The sequence below is a fragment of the Anopheles bellator genome, chromosome 2, assembly GCF_943735745.2.
Source record: "Anopheles bellator chromosome 2, idAnoBellAS_SP24_06.2, whole genome shotgun sequence".
NCBI lineage: Eukaryota > Metazoa > Arthropoda > Insecta > Diptera > Culicidae > Anopheles > Anopheles bellator.
In genome coordinates, this window is record NC_071286.1 from 62,584,196 (window position 1) to 62,602,203 (window position 18,008).

An 18,008-nucleotide genomic window follows, 5' to 3' on the forward strand; every position below is an offset into this window, starting at 1 on the left:
GTAACGTGGTCAGTGTTTGTTGTGTGCAGTGTGCATTAGATTGTGTTCTCGTGTGATTTGCTGCGTTCAAGGCGTTTCAGCTCGTTGAGCTTCTCCGCAATCTGTAGTTGGATCGTTGGACGATGCTTTTTCCCTTCGCCCAGTGCTTCCATCTCCTCTAGCCACTGGACACGTTCGTTGATTTCTTCCAGCACTGAAATTAGAAATCAGTCACTTTCGGTAATGCAAGTTGTTGTCTGCCCTGTGACACTTACGCTCACTCGCCCGATCGGGCGGAACGAAATCGACGAAACCTTCGCTCTTACTTCGCACCACACGGCACCGGCGACCATCATCCGGAAACACCTTTAGTCCGCTCATCTGTTCTTGCAGTTTTAGCTTCATCTTCTCGATCGGTTCCTTCGGTTTATGTGGTACGTACTTCTCCACATCGAACGCCCCACTCTCGATTATGGTGGACAGCGAGCGCTTCTTGATGTTCTTTCGCGGAATGGCCACCGGTAGAAAGTTGCTGTACTCCTGCTCGTATTTTGGCTCTTTTGGTAGCGGCAATGGTTCTCCGTTGCGTAGATGGTAGTTGATTTTGTTCCGCTGCAGAATCGTCAGTTTGGCTTCCTCCATCAGCACTGCAACAGGCCAGACACTTAGCGATGCACGCCAAGGACACTCCAATAGTATCCAGACTCACCTTTTATCAAATCCTGGGTTTCTTTTGTGTAGCGTGCGCGAGGAGTGTGAAAGAGGCCACCCTGGGCCACGCGGGTACTGGGCCAATCCATGACCGACTAGTTGAGCCGTGCGACTGCAGCAGCGGCAATGCAACTCGGTGATGTAATGCAACCGCGTGTCGCTTTGCTAAAGAGCCCAAGGCACTGGCAACCTTCATGCGAGACCCGCAAAAGTTTGATTGATGCTGACAACTTTTTGGAGGCCAACCGAAGAGGGGCTAAGAGGTGGATTCCAGTAAGCCACCGTAGCCGTCTACACGAGGAGTTCTATTGCGGACGGGATTGACAGTAATTTTGGCTTTCTGTTTCGTCTGTCTTGCGTCTCCTCCCGACACAAAACCCCAGGCAAGATGGAACGGCCAAGTGAGTACTGCACGCAATTGTACGGTAAGGACCTGCTGCAATAACAATTTATGGTCAGCAAGGAATAAATAAGGGAAAAGTTTGCTTTGCAACAAACCGGCGATAAGTGCAAACGTTTCCCATGGCAACGCACTCTTCGCCGCCGTGACTTTGCCGGCAACCGGTCGCAGTAGGTACTGTTGGACAGAAGAGCAGAGCACCGCGGGGACATGCGCGTAACACACTATCGAGGCCAATATTTATGAATTTGATGGTTTCATGTCGGATGCAATGCACATTACCTATCGCCCATACGTATTGCGAATGGTTTTTATTGCAATTTATTCCAACCCGTCAGATGATGGGCACTGTATTGATTGGTACTTTTATTGATCTAGATATGTACATACTGCACGCACAAGGACTCTTAAACAACTCTTGGCCCTCGTTCGTCTAATTTTAGACGAAGATTTGTCTCTTGGTTGGAACTTTGTTCCAGCAGCTCTTCTTCTGCTTTCACATCGAGAATGGTTCGTACTTCCTGTTTCACTTTTTCAATTTCTTTCATATTTTTAGCTGAAATCGGTATCACACTGTCGATCGTGAGAAGCTTTTCTGGAATCAGCTCGGGAGGACACAGCTTAAGGCCATCTAATGGAAATATAAAAAAAATTGATGAACATTTATTTTTGTGCAGACTGCCATGGAATTTACCTTTCAGTGAGTGAAAATATTGTTCGTATTTGCAGATTTCCTCTATTGCTCCTTCTTTATCCATTTTGTTGATTATCAGGGCGCAGGGTTTATCAAGCAGAGTTTTGTCGTATAGCTCCAATTCTTTGTTTAGTGCATAGATAGTTTCCAAACAGTTCCGCTTCTGATGCTTTTGACTTAATTGAAACCCGAACACATCGACAATTATCAGCAGAAGCCGCGTGCGTTCCACGTGCTTGAGAAACTTATGACCCATTCCGAAATTTGCGTGTGCTCCTTCAATCAGTCCCGGAAGATCAGCTATCGTTATCTGCCGGTAGTCATCGTACTCTATCGTCGCAATCTGTGGCCGGATGGTGGTAACTAGAGAAGAAATTAGTTTGCCAATTGGATTATCTTTTAATTTACGTTTTACCCAGTCAAGCCACTTACAAGGATAAGAAGCAATTTTTGGGGATGCTCTGGATACCGCCTTCACCAACGTACTCTTGCCAGCGTTAGGAAAACCGACCAGCCCAATATCGGCGATGAGCTTTAGATCAAGCGTGAGCGTGCGGTGGTGACCTTTCTTTCCGAGAAAAGAGTTCCCGGAACAACCTCCGCTTCCACCGCCTGCCGCTAGACAAGTTTTACCTTCCTCGTCCAGCTCCGCTATCAAACCGTTGGCGTCAAGCACGCGAATCCCCACCGGAACTTCCACCTTCTGGTCAAGACCCCGTCGACCAAGGATCCGGACCTTGGAACTTTCTTCCCCATTGCCGGCGACCACCCGCTTAGCGGGAAACATTGTGACAACATCGCGCAACGATTTACCCTCTTTGGCAACAAAATAGACGGCACCCCCTTGCCCACCGGCTCCGCCATACTTGGGGAATCCGTTACCACCGTGTCCACCTTTTACCGTCACTCTCAACGAATCCAGAAAGCGACTTCTGAGATAGTTACGAATTGGTTGCTGGAAAACGGAAAATTGACAATATAAGACGATTTGGTATCCTTCGCAAAAGAATCCTTTCAACTACCTTTAACGATTTAAGTAAATAGTTCTGAATGAAAACCATCTTTTTCCACCGGAAACTACCGCCCTAAGCAACAGAAAACCGGCTTCGCGTTTTCTCGTCTGTTGCTCTGTTTGTTTACTTTTGCGTCCGGCGTGGGAACATCCGACTGACGTTTTCCGCCGGAGCAAAACCATGGGCTAAGTTCGCGCACTCTAGGAGCGTTTTCTCAGCTAGCTGTCAGTTGTGTGCGTCCAAGACGGGAGGTGGCGGTCGATTGTGGCCGGACGAATTCTGCTTTTCTGGTAATTGGTGTGGCTTCCTGTATGTCGAATTTACAGCGCGTCATGATGAAATCCAGACTACCGCCAATGTGTCCGAATCCCCGCTTTCCAAAGCCTAGGTAAGTACCTTCTGAAACGCAACCAATTTTCATGACCCCATTTTCCGACCAAAGACCTTAAGTGATGTCCGAATTTTCCAACGCGCATTGTTTTGATGGACTTTGTTTTTCTTTGCAGCGACCGTGGTTTTCGCCGTCAGACAGATTACAACCCGCTAATGTGGAATGCTTTCTTCGCCGAGAAGAGAGATGTCGAAACGGGACAGGGAAAGTTTCGCGTTTACCTTTCTGGCCCACCGGTTGAGGCCGGGAACGCACCACTGTTGGTGCTTCTGCACGGGGGCGGCTATTCGGCTCTTTCGTGGGCACATTTCAGCGTTAGTAAACGGTCATGGCGGTAGAGTTGAAATAGGCTTTCAATGAGCTTTCTTTTACTGTTTCAGACTGAAATAACGAAGCTGATACATTGTCAGTGCCTGGCGTTTGACATCCGAGGACATGGCGACACTTTTACCGTGGAGGAAAACGACCTTTCGTCTGAGCGATTGGCCACGTAAGCTGCAACCGTTCAACACTTTCTTTAGACCTTCATTGATCGCTTGTGCGCCTTGGCGCTTGCACTTTCAGTGATGTCGGTGAAGTGATTCAAGCGATGTACGGAGAATCAGCGCCACCGATCATACTGATGGGTCATTCGATGGGCGGTGCGGTTTGTGTGCATGTGGGCAACATGTTCGTCCTTCCGTCGCTCCTCGGCATGGTGGTGATCGATGTGGTAGAAGGGACAGCCCTGGAAGCTCTTGCCAGCATGCAGAGCTTTTTACGCTCACGGCCGACCACGTTTAAAAGCATTCAGCATGCCATCGAGTGGTGCGTACGCAGTGGACAGGTACGCAACGTTGATTCGGCTCGCGTTTCCATGCCAGGACAGATCATCAAGTGAGTTCCAAGCCTTAAGCACCCCCAGGGCGCCCTGGCAACTTTGTAACAACCGCGTCCATTTTTCATATAGCATCGACACGAAGCAGTTGGCTACCAACGAGCTGCCACTAAAGGATGAATCGGTTACCGAAGAAAAGCTGGATTTTAAACACCCGAACGCCATAGCCGAAGATGCAGAAACGACACAAAGCGCTTCGCCGACGGAAGAAGAGGCTGCGAAATTACCACCTCCACCCTCACCACCACCGTCGACCGCCGGAGCGGTAAATCTGCGAAAGTACGCCTGGCGTATAGATCTGTCGAAATCGGAAAAATACTGGGAAGGGTGGTTTTCTGGGTTGAGTCAAAAGTTTCTCGACGTGCCCGTACCGAAGCTACTACTACTCGCCGCGATTGATAATCTCGACCGAGCGCTCACCGTAGGTCAGATGCAGGGAAAGTTTCAACTACAGGTGCTGGCCCGTTGCGGCCACGCCGTTCACGAGGATCGCCCGCATGAGGTGGCGGAAGTTATAGCTACCTACCTGATAAGGAATCGCTTTGCGCAGCCCACGGGCGATGGACAGTTCCTGAAGCATATGCCCGCCTGCTAAAGACTGCGAACGACGAGACTTACTTATTAGTTTTATGTATTGATATTTTCGCTCTTTTGTTAAAGTTTCGTGAGAATAAAGCTTTTTTTATGTAAGATTAGCTGTTTCCGGCGTACGTCGCCACGCTTTATCTCATGCTCATTTCTCGATTATACGGGGTTTTAGAGGCTCGGAGTTCCCGGTGACGTATCCGATCGGCTTTCCTTTTCGCTTCCCGTTGGATACATGACAAAACTCGCATCAGCTGAATTTGCCTCAAATTGCTTGAAAACTATCCGAGTTTTGCTGAAATTAACCTAGATTTTGTATTGGCGTCCCCCTTTGTAAAAAGGGAAGGGGTTTTAAACATCCGCCAGAACTTAATGAAAAGGTAATTAGTTTTTACTACTCTTTTCCAACTGTAGTCCTTATTGCTAGAGTCCTCATTCAAACATTCTTAAGATGTCCATGTAGTGCAGTTATTTCTTTATTGATCGCCGACGAATCTAGGGAAAAATTAGGTCTGTCAAGCCTAACCACTTTTTTCACCATCGAAAAGAAGTATCCAGTTGGGCTTGGCAAATGTGCGGGCCCCTTGCAATGAAAGAATTCCCTTTGCCCCTACGATGCGTTCACTTCCTCACCAGAATCAGCATTTGGAGTAAGGACAACGCTTGGGTCGACGTCTGGTGAAAAACTTTTCAACATGATTGGTAGTACCGCTACCGCATAGTTCGAATCGCTACCCGCCATAGATCACCGCGACCGCGCTGTAGTAAACAATTAGTCAAACAGTTACGAGGCACCAGCCGGCGCGGTAGAGCACTTGTCTAATTATCGTTTTGCCGGCGGAATTGATGCGTATTTCTGTGGATCCGATAGCGCTTGAGGTTGAATCAATTCAATGGTTGGGTACGTGCTAGTGGTCGATCAGTCATTGGCGGCGATCGCGATCGAGGCAACCGACTGTTGGCATTCGGTTCTCGCATTTCTGACCGGTCCGGAATGTGAATGAATTCAGTAACCACCCGATCCATTGATCCTGATAATGTGATAACGGCACGCGACTAGATGCCACCGTCGAAGGCAGCCCCCCTGAACTGCCTACTGCCGTGGCTCGAAGAGTTACTATGAGTACATGGACGGTCGCTCCATGACCAGGTGGCTCTGCGTGCAGGCACGCTGGATGCTGCCAAAGATCACTACCTCACGAACGCGGCTAGCCAGTGGCGAGTTCGGTCAGCGCAAACCACCTTGGGAGCTGATTTATGAATGGATTCGAGCGATTTGAATACAATAATTATTCGAGAGCGGCTTTCAGATAGCTCGGCCGATGACTAATGGCTCGGGACGGGTTCGGAGGAGCTGAAGCACGTGCAGCAACCGGGAGAACTGGTAGCACGCGTGCGCGGGTGTATACTTTTCCCGCGCAAACCCACTTCTTGGCGATACGTTCGTGCTCACGGCCACCTCGCCTTGACACCGTCGCCGAGGCGTCGTCGTCGAAGTAGGTTTTCGATTCCCGGAGGCTCACTGTGAATCGCGCCTCGGCACTCTCCGCCATTAGTTTGTGGGTTGTCCAGTGAAGCGCATCGGATCGCCTCCACCGTAGGGCGGCCGTGCCGTAGGAGGTTTAGTGGTTTTTGTCCGGGTGTCACTCCGCGTGTGTTGATATGCCACCGTAGTGTTATGATTGCCATAATTGGATTTAGTTGCCGAGTCTCCGATTACTCCGGCACCCGAAGTTGGCGGGTGGCCTCACTTCGGTCCGACGGCGACCAGGAACCTGGGTCGTGCCTATTCGCTCGTTGACCGGTGATCGCAGTGGGCACGTTGCGTAGTTGAGGACGTAGCCTGCTACTAGCAGTTGCGCAACTGAAGCCAATAGGTTAACCGTTTCGTTAACTACCAAACCAACATACACCCGAAATAGTTCCATACGTGGAATGCGCTGAGGAAATCAGGTGCCCTCCATTCATTAGCCCAGCAAAGTGAAGTGCCACAAAATCGATTAAAGCGTACAAGTTCTGCATGGTTCGGCGCAGTCACAATCCTATCGTCGTTTGAACGCCGTCGTAAGCGCAGAGTGCTGAACGCCTTAACAGCCTTACGACTTTGTAAGTGCCAGTCAGCGGGTTTGTGAAGTGAGCTGAAGACGCCCAATCAATGGGGGAAATCCCACCTAAGTGCCCGGATCAAAACCACCTCGCCCGAAACGTCACGTTGTTTGCATAATTGTTGAGCCCGCCTCAAGGAAAGCACTCCGCTCATTACCACCCAGCAACGGCCCATTCTGGTATTCGTGTGTCGTCTCGCGTCGGGAGTGCTACGAGTTTTGTGTCGACTAAAAACAGTAGGCTGGCTGGTTTGGGGCAAGTGGAAGGACTTCGGGTTAATCGTGTAGACCGAGTGTTGCTATAGAACGTCGCGGTTACGGTAACAGCACCAGCGCACAAACCTCTTTTTCGCACTAATTAAATAATCGTGACCATGAAATAGTGGGGCGTCGTGGTGGAACACGGTGGCATCACGTCACAATCACGAACCTCGGTTTGCGCTGACGCGTCCTGGCTGGCCAGCAGTGGAAGGATAAACCGCGCAAAGCGGACGCGGCCCCAACCGACGGAGCAGTATTACACCAGCACGTTGTTCGACGCACAAGCACTGAGGAGGGAACAACGCCAAACAACGACGAGGAAACGATTTGCGGATTGCCTCACAAAACCGGGGTGCAGAGAAAATGAATAACAACGACCACAAGAGTGGTTCCCACCGGAATTTACAAGGACAGACGGAGATTTCCGAAGAAAAAGAACAGCTTCATGCACGCGGAAACGACGAGGTGCCGTCGGATGTAAGTGGAATCCAATATCTACCTGGTCGAAAGTTCGATTTCGTTGGTAACTAGATTGTTAACTATCTGTCAAGATTTTTACGGTGCTTTTCGATTCGAAGACAAAACACTCGATAAGATCCACAAACAAGGCACTACTCAAAATGTGGACACAAGACGAAACGAATAACGCTAATATGTTCAACAACTATTCAAGATATTGTTTTACTTTCACATCGTTGAAGCCACAATCGTTTAACTCGTGTCTCGAGATTAAAGAGAGAGCTTTCTTACTGTAATCTCTGGTACGGTGGGATAGGATTCACTGTTCAGCTCGGTCCGATCGACCTCACGACACACGGAGAGACCTTACTCTCGAATTACTTTATCGGCATTCAGACCAATGGGCTGGTGTACTTTTGTGGTTCCAGCGATGGTTTTATTTTCGAAATTCGCCTCCGATTCAGACATCCCGCGGATATAACTCACTCCCGAAACTCGCGGATATACCCGAAACTGGCACCACAATGGCGAAGGTTCTCGGCGTGCTGACAGTTTACCCGAGGATCGCGCGAAATGGACGATCGTTAATTGAATAACGATGTAACGAATGTGACATGCGGCACTTGGCACACGAAGCGGATGCTAATTGAGTCTCCTGATGCTGTGGCAGCTGGGTGTGGAATTGTACAAACGGAGGGAGCGATTTTGTACGAACCCCTTGTTGGGGACTCCGATCCATCGTTATCTGGGGTTGATCAATTTATTTTTCTGTGCCCCCTCTGTACTTCGCCTAGATATCTGTAGCATTGTCCTTTGGTGGCCAGTTGATGGGTGAATAACGGGGAAGAGAGTTCAAAAATAAAGAGAACTGCTACAAACCGCACACTTTGTCGATCCGTAAGTTGCTCCGCTCCCATTTCCGTGATGCAACAGTGGCCGGCATTGCTTCGTAATGGACCCGTGTGTTGCCAACTAGCGTGCTTCCAGCTTTCTTTGCCTCCTGGAAACCCTTTCGCATGGCGGCCGAACCATCGAGGTCATGGGATGGGACTCTACAAGCGATGTGCTAATGCTTTAATCCACCTGTCCATTTGCTGCCGGTCGCAGCAAATCCAATAAACCTCCATTAAGCCTCAAATGTTTCGTCGACCGATGGGCTCTTGCATCCCGGAAGTAATTGAACTTGGTGCGGGGATTGAGACTGGCCTGCCCCTTTGAAGATTGGTGTTTGCCATAAGTTTCAGTTACACTCGTAGTTCGTTGGTTGCGCAATGAGCTTTGAGGTTAAGAGGAGCCAAGAGAAGGGCCATCCGGGGTCGACCCAACCGTAACGGGTGGCTAATCTGTTTACCGAGAACCTGCGGCAAGTTCTCACGCTCGAGCAGGCACGTGTCTAGTGGAGCTGGCCGTAGAATCGTTGCTGCTTGCCATCCACGCTCCGTATCATTAGCTAATTTCCATGAACTTTTCTTTTGCAAAGGAACCCTTCGATCTGGACGAACTGCTGCCGGTGATCGGTGAGTTTGGGCGCTACCAGAAGTTACTGCTGTGGCTGATCTGTTTGCCGGCCTGCATACCGTGCGGGTTTTGTGCCTTCAACCAACTCTTCATGACGGACACACCCGAACAGTACTGGTGCCGCGTGCCGGAGTTGGAAAACTTTACCACCGAGGAGCGGAAAATGTACGCAATTCCGATCATAGAGGTAACGACACACGCGCACACCACGGTTACGATCGTTCGGAAAACCCCCAGAGTTAGTCATCCGACTAGTCATCATCCCGCTCTAGGCTATTCAGACGCAAAAACCACTTCAGACCTTCTTTTTCTGATCTTTTTCCGTTTGCAGAGCGACGGGGTGGAAAGTTACAGCAAATGTTCACGCTACGCAGTGGACTGGAAAGAGATACTGAATTACAGCGACACGGATACGTTGGTGCCGAACGCTTCGTGGCCCACGGAACCCTGTCTCGATGGCTGGGAGTACAACAAGACCGTCGTCCAGTCATCGATAGTGATCGATGTGAGTACGGCGGGAATTACCAGAGCGAGAGAGGTTTGACACTAAACAAATCACCAGCTGGGCTGAGCTGGGGCCTTGGATGGTGCTTCGAAAGCGATCGCCACCAGGTTCAATTCCTAGACGTTGCTATATCTGATATAGTCAATATCTAGACGTGGTTGGAGAGATGCCTGTTAACCCCCTTGTTCTTCGACTTCCCCAACAGTTTAATCTGGTCTGCGACTATGACATCTATCCGACGCTTGGTCTGGTCGCCCTGAACACGGGTGGCCCGGTCGGAGTGTACCTGTTCGGGTTGCTGAACGATCGGACCGGACGCCGGATATCGTACTTCTCCTGCCTGGCCACGCTGCTCGCCGGTAGCTTCATCACGGCGGCCAGCACCAACTTCTGGATGTGGGCCTTCAGCCGCGTCATTGTCGGGTTGACGATCCCCGCCGTCTACCAGATCCCGTTCATCATCGCGCTCGAGTTGGTCGGGCCCAACTACCGCTCCTTCGTCACCGTGATGACTTGTACGTTCTACACCTTCGGCATCATGATGTTGGCCGGTGTTACTTATCTGGAGCGGGACTGGGTTGGACTGACGCTCTACACGTCCGTGCCATTTCTGGTGTACTTCCTGTACCTGCTGGTCATGCCCGAGTCACCACGCTGGCTGCTGATGAAGGGCAAACTGGAGCAAGCGTTGGCGATCCTGGAGAAGATGGCCCGCGTCAACGGGAAGCAGCTGCCCGAGAGTTTCCGGAAGCGGCTCCAGGAGCGCGTCCTGGCGGAGAAAAGTCGCACCACGAAGCGGGACGAACCGTCGATCGGGGCGTTCGATCTGTGCAAGACGCCCAACATGAGACTGAAAACCATTCTGATCACCCTGAACTGGTTCGCCAACGAGACCGTCTACCTGGGGCTGAGCTACTACGGCCCGTCGCTCGGGGAGAACCAGTACCTGAGCTTCTTTCTTTCGTCGCTGGTGGAAATTCCCAGCTACATCATCTGCTGGATCATAATGGATCGCTGGGGCCGCCGGTGGCCCATGTGTTTGCTGATGATACTGAGGTACCGCACTGAGGTCTAACTTCCTTTCTTGAATAACAACAATTCCAACATCCCCGACAGTGGTATAAGCTGTGTAGCTACGGTGGTCCTTTCGGAAGATGCTGTAACGGAGACGCTCATACTGTACCTGCTGTCGAAGTCGATGATTTCGGCCTCGTTTCTGATCATTTATCCGTTCGCGGGTGAGCTGTACCCGACGCAGGTCCGAGGTGTCGGCATCGGGACCTCCAGCTACATCGGTGGCCTCGGACTAATCGTGATCCCGTTCATCACCTATCTGGTAACAGGCCGAGAATCTGCTAGACTCCAGGGCATCGACAAAATTCATACGATCCCTCGTTCTCTTTTTTTAGGGCAAAGAAAACCTTCGACTCCCGCTGGTGATCATGGGGTTTGTGTCGGTACTCGGAGGATTCACGGGGTTGCGCCTACCGGAAACGCTCCACCACCGGCTTCCGCAGACACTCGAGGAAGGCGAGCTGTTCGGGAAGGACTGGACGTTCGACGAGTGCTTCCGCTGTATACCGAGCAAAAAGTCACCGGCCGGGTCGTACGAAAACCTATCGCAAGAACCCTCGGATCCAATGCTGGAGCTCAACACGGGCGTCCCGGTTGGTGCGGGCGTACCGGCTGCTGCCTGTGCTGGTTCCAGCACCGAAAGGACACCGCTCGAAGTGGCCCGCATGCGACGGCAGTCGATGAAGCGCCTGGTGCGCCAGGCAAGCACGATGGACACGCAAAAGACTAAGGACGGTGCCATGCAGCTCACGTACTGGTTCTAAGCCAGCATCCCGCCCCCCAGACCCCAACGAGCTTCGGAACGAACGGACCAATGAAAGCCGGCACATTGAGGATGTACTTTTTTTGTATTAACAATAAAGAAATACGTATATGTATATTTTCGAGATTTTCTCTTTCATGGGATTTGCATGCTGCTCTCGCTGGTTGCCGGCCGGTTGCTGTACATATTTGTATGTTAAAACGGGGTTCACTCCGCTCTCTCTCTTCAACCGGGGGGTTGACCTTTGCCCAAATGCGGGGGGTTGATTCGAGCAGGTGTCCCTTTATATACTCTGTCGACAGTAATGATCATGATCAGCGGATTCCGCTCCGTCGATTCGGGATTAATGTTTCGTTCGCTTGTTGTTGGGTTTGCCCGTGAACGCTCGTTTGTTGCTTGTTTCTTTAGTTTTATTTGCCCTGTTTTGCACTTGCTTGGGAGTTGTTGTTGAATGGTTTCTTGTTTATCTATTACTTTACCTACTACTTCCTGTTTCTATTACATGCTAATTGGGTCGACGGGTCGATTGCCCGGTATCTGTTGCCAGTTTTACCAGTTTGTTTTCCTGTCTCCGACACAACTTCCATCTATTTTTGCTCGTATAAATTAGACAATAACATTCAGCATAAATTGTATTGTATGTTTGTTCTATTCTCTTTTTTCCCGCCCTGTGTTTTTGTTATATGTGCGCGCCATTTTTATGTTTCATTTGTTTGTTGTGTTGTATCGGTTTAGCTCTTTCGAATCACCGCCAAGTGTTCCGCTTCTGGGTTTTTAAATAACGATCTGCTTATGTTAACACTATTTCCTTCCGTAAAGTAAAACTTACTCGCTAGACGGTTCTCCTTAGCAGGTATATCGTTTGTTCGGTATCTATTTCTTTTTTGTTTCTTTTGTTTTCTGCCTCAGAAAGATGCCGTTCCTTCATTCGGAACGGAACGGGTTTTGCGCCCTTTCGCCCGGTGTGTAAGGATCCTTTTTGTGTGGGGATATGTCTCGAAATCGTCTTCTGGGGGCGTCGGAAATCATCGTCGGCTGGCTGCTACACTAATAGGATGATAGGGGCCGATCTCGCCACGCAGCGGACCGTGGGACCGTGGGACCTCCTATCGTAAAGTTTGTACTAATAAACAAGAATTAATCTATCTAATAAGTTACTAAGTAACACAAAGGGACAGGAAGTACCGAGCTGCCGAGCCAAATCATACACGGGACACACCCAATAGCCTACAGTTTAGTAGATACTGGTTTTAACTGGGGCTTTCGTAAGCATTGCAATCAGTATGTTGGTTATTTTATGAATTGGACGGATGTTTTGTAGATCGTTCGAGGGCGTGTATCGTAGCGGAGGGTCGAAACGAAAGGTCCTAGTAGCAAGGAGCAAGGGTCCAGAGTGGTTTATCAATAATATCACAAGTCAGTAGGTCAGGTGGCCGAAACAATATTTAAGGGAGGGACTCTCAGGGACTCGTTTTCCAAATTTTCGCTTTCGCTCTTACAGCCTACGGCTCTCCCGTTCCGCTGGCGGCCATTCCATTTCTAAGTTTATAAATGTGTAAATGTAAATTTTTATTCGCCCTACATTACGCCACCGTACGTTTTGCTCTTTTTGTATATCTCGACCTAAGAAGAAAATTTGGTTCCCATTTTGTTTTGTATCGATCAATTTTTAGTACACCGCGCTGCCACCGCCCGGTTGCATCAACCGGACCCGCACTCGCGGTGTATCTGGGGAAGTATGTATAAGTAAATATAGAGTTCTCAATCACGCCGCCCGTCGGAGATTAAGCATCAGGTTCCATTTAGTGCCCGCTTCGTCCTGCAGCGACGCTGCTTAGTCGTGTACTCTTTTTCGATCCGTTTTTTTTCGGATGCTTCCACAAGATTTCGCGGCTTCCGGTTTCGAACAAGGCATCCACCGGTTTGTGGTTTTCGATGGAAAGTGTGCTTCCCTTCCCAAAAGCTATCGGTACCGTGGTTCTACTAGAGTGAGCGAGAGAGAGAGAGTCCAAACATGGGGATGCTTCCGGTACGCCCGGGTGAAAAGAATGTTACAAAATGGCACTTTCGTGGTAATAGTTCGATTAGCCACTCAGGCGTGTTTTTAGTTGTCCTACGAAAACCTACGTTCTACTCGGAAATTCCTGACTCAGGGTTGTTGGTTGTTGCACGTGGAAAAAACGGACATAAGGACGATCGACGCCGTGTGTATGAAAAGGCAGAATTAGAATTCGAAATTTGTTAAGGCAAACTGTTGCCGCCGTTTGTTTTACGGTTCCGTTCCGTTGTGAGGTTTTTTGCCATGGTTGTCTCCATGATTGTGGTAAGTTTCGGTGTGTTTGTGTATTTTTGTGTAGGCACAGGTGAAATAGATTACGACTATCGCAACCCCGCTAGAACGGAACTGAATCGTGGGCCTGAAATTGGCTGAAGGTGGAAAACGAGTTCTCGGTTGGGCATTGTGCAGTTGTGGATACGAAAATGCATTCCCTTCGTTACTGCATCTTGTTTCGCAATTCTTAGCATTTTTTTCGTCTGTTTTTTTTTGTAATAACCTACCACACTGTCTTGCGCTCTTGGGATCTTACACAATGGTACTCTCTACACGCTACACAAATGCTATGTACACGAAATGGGCTGTATAGTGGAACAGCAATACAATCGGCTAACAACTAAAAAACACACATAAACTCGACAATCGCCACCATCCCCAACAATCGCTAGCAGCAGAGTAATGCTTTAGAAAACAATTAAGCTAACATAAGAACTAATTAAAGAAACAAACAAAAAACGCCTCGCAAATACAACTAAACTCCAAGAAAGAATATCATGTGTAACAAATTAAAATTCAATGGCAAGCTCTGGTAACGTAATTCTCGTAACGTATGTAGTAGTAGTAGTAGTAGTAGTAGTAGCAAGTAGTGGTCGGGTCGCTCGAATTAAATACGTGGCATGTTGAATGTATGTTGCACGACACGACCGAAAACACGGGGCACAAACACGCACACGCACACAGACACACATATAACACGTATAAACTGGTGGCGATACTCTAAGGGGCTGCCGTCCACGACCAGGACCTCGGCCTCGATTCTTACCACTATGATATAATGATGTTGCTCTGCTTGCCGTTTTCATAAATCAATTTTCCTGTTTTCATTTTCTCCTAAGCTTCTAAGGGGGGAAGGTTTGTCCGCCACACTCTTTTCGCGATCGCGCTGATCGCCGTTCGCCCGATTTGCTACATAATTTGTGCTCTGTCCCAACTGCTCTGCTCGCCTTCACATTTGTCACGCTGTGCTCTTCCTGCGCCACGCCGGTGACCGCAGGACACCGGCACGATCGCGTGCGTGTCTTCACAATTAAAATTATCGGACTAGCATAAAAGTATCGCAATAATGTTCTCGAGATTGGGCGTGCCGTGCGACAGACAGAAACTCGGGGATTCTTATGCTCTTCCTGCGTTCCCCATTGTACCCTAACCTAGAAGAAGCCGAAGTCGGCTCGGAGCTCATCCCAGGCCGAACCAGGTTGATTTCGGCCCACGTTTGTACTTGTCTAGTTGTGTCCACCTAACTTTATTCAACCGAGGGTAACAGACAGACAGACAGAGAGGGTGAGAGAAAGATATGTTACTAAAAGACTATTCAAATCCCACGACATTCGGGACGGTTGGCTGATTTTGATCAAAATTTCCTTTAAAATTCACGTTGGTCTCTGTCCGGCAAAATTGTGATTTATGCTCCGGACCAGTTCCGGTCGCGAGAGAAGTGAAAGAAAGACCGTGCAAAGTCCGACCGACAAAACACTGGTGGCGGCCAATAAATTAGCGTCCCCACCCAATCTACATTCATAATAATCGCATCGACCCCGCGCTCACCGCGGTAATGGAGGATCGAGGAGGACTTTCTCGACCGCGGCCCGAGTCGCGCGATTCCACCGGCAGCTGCATAATGCATAATTCATGCGCCGATAGGCCGGTGTCCAACAGTGTCCACCGGATTTTTGGCTCCGAAAAAGTAATAACGCAAAGCGATGCCAAGCCTCCGTCCCGGAGGTCTCCCCTTTTGTGGGGCGGGTGAGAATCGCTAACCCATCACCGGTAATCGCTCTTTAATTGCAACGCATTTAAAACAATCACCGGCACCAAAGTGCCGACACCGACGGCACCGGCATCGGCATCGGCGATTCCTTCAAACGCGGGAAAAAAATGTTTTGAAAAATCGTCCCATAAATCATCAGAGCCGATCCGATCGTCGTCGTCGAGGCCGGGGTCCCGGGTCACGAATTGGCATAAATTTTGAGCTGCTTCGCCCGGTTGGAACTTCCCGCCTTTGGGACACTCGGTCGTAGCGGGATAAAGTTGGTTGGAGATTTTACTGTTGTCATCTGTCTTTTGCTTGTTATAAATTGTTTATCCTACCGAGAGTGTGCACCCCGCGGGCACACGTACAGTCACTCGCACACATACTTACTTACGTACTATCTGCCTATGATCACACGCAAAGTACACACGGTCTATTACTTAAACTTAGTTGCCTAGTGCGACGGGACGATCGTGCGATCTGATGACGATCCTCATCGATTGGGAGCTCTACCGGCCCCTCCCCTGGGCGGACCTTCCTCCCAACTTGCTCTGCTCTGCTGGCCCACCGAAGTCTAGTTACACTAGGTGCTAGTCATTGTTGCTGTTGCTGTGTCTTTTGTATCCCGCGCTGGGAACGTCAATCCCAGCGGTTGGACTTACAGTCCTTAGAAGGGTAAGCTGGCCAGAAACATGTTCTCGATCAAGGGTGGTGCGGGCACGAGATCCTCTAGCTTCAGGTAGAATATCCTTTGCAGTCCCTGCACGCTGAGCGATCGCAGTTCCGGCAGCTTGCCCAGCAGACGGCTGAAGTAGTGCGGCTTCCGTTGGGCCTCCGAGTTGTACGTGACGTGATCGCGCAGACTGCTGATGATCTTCATCTGCAGCTGCTCCACCTTCTTCGGTTCCCGCAGTCCGTGCCGTTCTGCCGAGAGAGAGAGAGAGAGAGAGAGAGTTGGACGATTAGCGTTAGTTTACTGTGCGGAGGCCGAGTGGATCTAATGTAGCTTCCCAACGGATCTGATCTGCGCTGGCTCCCGTAGGCAGCCGTATCGTGGGACATTAATCATTCTCCAGACCGTGGCCCCACCGTGGCCAGAACAGGTTTTGCGCGTGCTCGCGCCCACCTGGCGGCCAGGAGTTCCAGGGCGTTTCCGAGTGGCCTAGGCACACTGCTGACCGAAAGAACATTAATTATCTTGTCACTTGTCCCGCGGCCCGATGGGCGTTGTAATTAATTCCATGCTAATCGGGTGCTAATAAGTGGACTCCAGAGATTCTGGAGACTGGAGATTCTCCAGTTCCTGTCCCCATAGCTTTATGGTAACTGCGACTTACCTGTGACGAGCGTGAGCGCACAGAGGCAGGCAAAGGCGGAGATGTCGATCTGCATCGCGTGCAGGCTCTTGCTGAACTCGAGGATCGCGTTCAGCCAGTCACCGAACGAGCGCTGGCACTGGTGGCGGTGCAGGACGACGCCGTTGCAGAACGTCATCTTGGTGTCGTCGCTCCGCGCCCGGTACGACAGCCGCAGGACGAACAGCTCGAGCGAGGCCGACTGGAACAGGAGCTCCTGGTCCTCGGCGCTGAGATCGTTGTAGCCGGGCAGCTTGTCGGCGAAGTGGCGGATCACGTCGACCGAGGTGGTAAGCAGGTTGTAGAACTGCTGCACCTTCTCCGCCTCGGAGAAGGTCGGCTCGCTCTGGCCCGGCTCCCGGTACTGGCCGTAGTCGAGGCTGGCCAGGTCGGGCGTCGTGTCGACGTGGGCCCTCACCAGCGCCGTGATCATCGAGACCGGTGGGCTCGGTGGCGATTCCTGCGGGGACTTCGGCTTCGACGGTAGTCGCCCCCGGCGTCCCTTGAGCGAATCGGTACGGACGACCTCCTTCACCATGCCGACGGCCAGACACTTCTGGAAGCGGCAGAACTGGCACCGGTTTCGGCGTCGCTTGTCGACCGGACACGCCTTGTCCGCCAGACACACGTACTTGGAGCCCTTCTGGACGGTGCGCTTGAAGAAGCCCTTGCAGCCCTCGCACGTCCGCACTCCGTAGTGCTGGCAGGCGGCCGTATCCCCGCACACTGCACACAGCTGCGAGGTGCTCTGGGTCGCCGGTGTCACCCGCGCCGGTATCGCCCCACTCGCCGCCCCTCCGACCGATGGCGACGGCGTTGGAGCGACGGCGGCTGCGGCTGCCGCAGCAGCGGCGGCTGCAGCGGCGGCGGCCGCAGCAACCTCGTTGTTGTTGATCGTATTGGGATTGTTGTTGTTCATGTAGCCCGGTGAACTGGACGCCGAGCTGGAGGCACTCGGCAGGGCGGAGTACTTGTGGTAGAGGGCGATCCGGGGCGGCTTCGGGCTCTCGCTGCTGGACGTCGACTCCGAGCGCTGGATCGGCAGCGACGAGCGCCGGTGGCAGGTGGTGGTGGCGGTGGCGGTCGCGACGGCGGCCCCAGCCGTCGTCGTGCTGACGTGCAGCTCGACCACGGTCGGGAAGGGCGGCAGCGAGTAGCTGGTGTCCTGCGGTGTTCCGTAGCCCTGCAAAGAATTCGGTATTAGCTCTAGTCGGCGCTAGAGGGCGCTGCTAT

General features: G+C 51.0%; 5 protein-coding genes across 5 annotated transcripts in view; 2 read left to right on the forward strand and 3 right to left on the reverse strand.

Annotated features, from left to right (window-relative positions):
• Positions 1 to 35: 35 nt before the first annotated feature.
• LOC131208740 (UPF0193 protein EVG1 homolog) lies at positions 36 to 5,676 on the reverse strand. The gene is made up of 4 exons (XM_058201576.1): positions 5,668 to 5,676; positions 689 to 785; positions 255 to 626; positions 36 to 193 (listed from the first exon to the last, which is right to left on the reverse strand). The coding sequence occupies exons 1-4, from the start codon at positions 5,674 to 5,676 to the stop codon at positions 36 to 38; spliced, it is 636 nt and encodes a 211-aa protein (XP_058057559.1).
• On the reverse strand, positions 1,411 to 2,845 carry LOC131208738 (GTP-binding protein 10 homolog). The gene is made up of 4 exons (XM_058201575.1): positions 2,807 to 2,845; positions 2,217 to 2,739; positions 1,785 to 2,147; positions 1,411 to 1,721 (listed from the first exon to the last, which is right to left on the reverse strand). Exons 1-4 carry the CDS (start codon positions 2,843 to 2,845, stop codon positions 1,498 to 1,500), a joined length of 1,149 nt encoding a protein of 382 aa, XP_058057558.1. The 3' UTR covers positions 1,411 to 1,497.
• LOC131208737 (protein phosphatase methylesterase 1) lies at positions 3,049 to 4,673 on the forward strand. The gene is made up of 5 exons (XM_058201574.1): positions 3,049 to 3,185; positions 3,304 to 3,502; positions 3,569 to 3,678; positions 3,753 to 4,064; positions 4,138 to 4,673. The coding sequence occupies exons 1-5, from the start codon at positions 3,109 to 3,111 to the stop codon at positions 4,658 to 4,660; spliced, it is 1,221 nt and encodes a 406-aa protein (XP_058057557.1). The 5' UTR covers positions 3,049 to 3,108; the 3' UTR covers positions 4,661 to 4,673.
• An 815-nt stretch (positions 5,677 to 6,491) lies between the features above and the next one.
• LOC131208782 (carcinine transporter) lies at positions 6,492 to 11,401 on the forward strand. Its single transcript, XM_058201670.1, has 6 exons — positions 6,492 to 7,493; positions 8,956 to 9,180; positions 9,325 to 9,498; positions 9,704 to 10,554; positions 10,615 to 10,834; positions 10,908 to 11,401. Exons 1-6 carry the CDS (start codon positions 7,380 to 7,382, stop codon positions 11,334 to 11,336), a joined length of 2,013 nt encoding a protein of 670 aa, XP_058057653.1. The 5' UTR covers positions 6,492 to 7,379; the 3' UTR covers positions 11,337 to 11,401.
• A 4,686-nt stretch (positions 11,402 to 16,087) lies between these two features.
• The window catches only part of LOC131211550 (probable nuclear hormone receptor HR38), a 94,741-nt gene continuing 92,820 nt past the window's right edge, over positions 16,088 to 18,008 (reverse strand). Inside the window, exons 4-5 of the mRNA XM_058205058.1 lie at positions 16,758 to 17,958; positions 16,088 to 16,344 (exon numbers count right to left, since the gene is read on the reverse strand). Coding sequence (XP_058061041.1) covers positions 16,088 to 16,344; positions 16,758 to 17,958 — 1,458 coding nt within the window. The remainder of the gene's footprint in view (positions 16,345 to 16,757; positions 17,959 to 18,008) is intronic.

What these genes read in the sequence shown, in the direction of transcription:
- LOC131208782 (XM_058201670.1), top strand. Translation starts at nt 7,380, where the DNA reads ATGAATAACAACGACCACAAGAGTGGTTCCCACCGGAATTTACAAGGA. An exon ending in AGTCATCGATAGTGATCGAT is followed by an intron (nt 9,499 to 9,703) that starts GTGAGTACGGCG and finishes CTTCCCCAACAG; the next exon opens with TTTAATCTGGTCTGCGACTA. An exon ending in TGTTTGCTGATGATACTGAG is followed by an intron (nt 10,555 to 10,614) that starts GTACCGCACTGA and finishes CATCCCCGACAG; the next exon opens with TGGTATAAGCTGTGTAGCTA.
- LOC131208737 (XM_058201574.1), top strand. Translation starts at nt 3,109, where the DNA reads ATGTCGAATTTACAGCGCGTCATGATGAAATCCAGACTACCGCCAATG. An exon ending in CCCCGCTTTCCAAAGCCTAG is followed by an intron (nt 3,186 to 3,303) that starts GTAAGTACCTTC and finishes TTTTCTTTGCAG; the next exon opens with CGACCGTGGTTTTCGCCGTC. An exon ending in ATGCCAGGACAGATCATCAA is followed by an intron (nt 4,065 to 4,137) that starts GTGAGTTCCAAG and finishes TTTTTCATATAG; the next exon opens with CATCGACACGAAGCAGTTGG.
- LOC131208740 (XM_058201576.1), bottom strand. An exon ending in AACCCAGGATTTGATAAAAG is followed by an intron (nt 627 to 688) that starts GTGAGTCTGGAT and finishes GGCCTGTTGCAG; the next exon opens with TGCTGATGGAGGAAGCCAAA. An exon ending in GCCCGATCGGGCGAGTGAGC is followed by an intron (nt 194 to 254) that starts GTAAGTGTCACA and finishes TTCTAATTTCAG; the next exon opens with TGCTGGAAGAAATCAACGAA.
- LOC131208738 (XM_058201575.1), bottom strand. Translation starts at nt 2,845, where the DNA reads ATGGTTTTCATTCAGAACTATTTACTTAAATCGTTAAAG. An exon ending in ATTTACTTAAATCGTTAAAG is followed by an intron (nt 2,740 to 2,806) that starts GTAGTTGAAAGG and finishes TCCGTTTTCCAG; the next exon opens with CAACCAATTCGTAACTATCT. An exon ending in AAAAATTGCTTCTTATCCTT is followed by an intron (nt 2,148 to 2,216) that starts GTAAGTGGCTTG and finishes TTTCTTCTCTAG; the next exon opens with TTACCACCATCCGGCCACAG.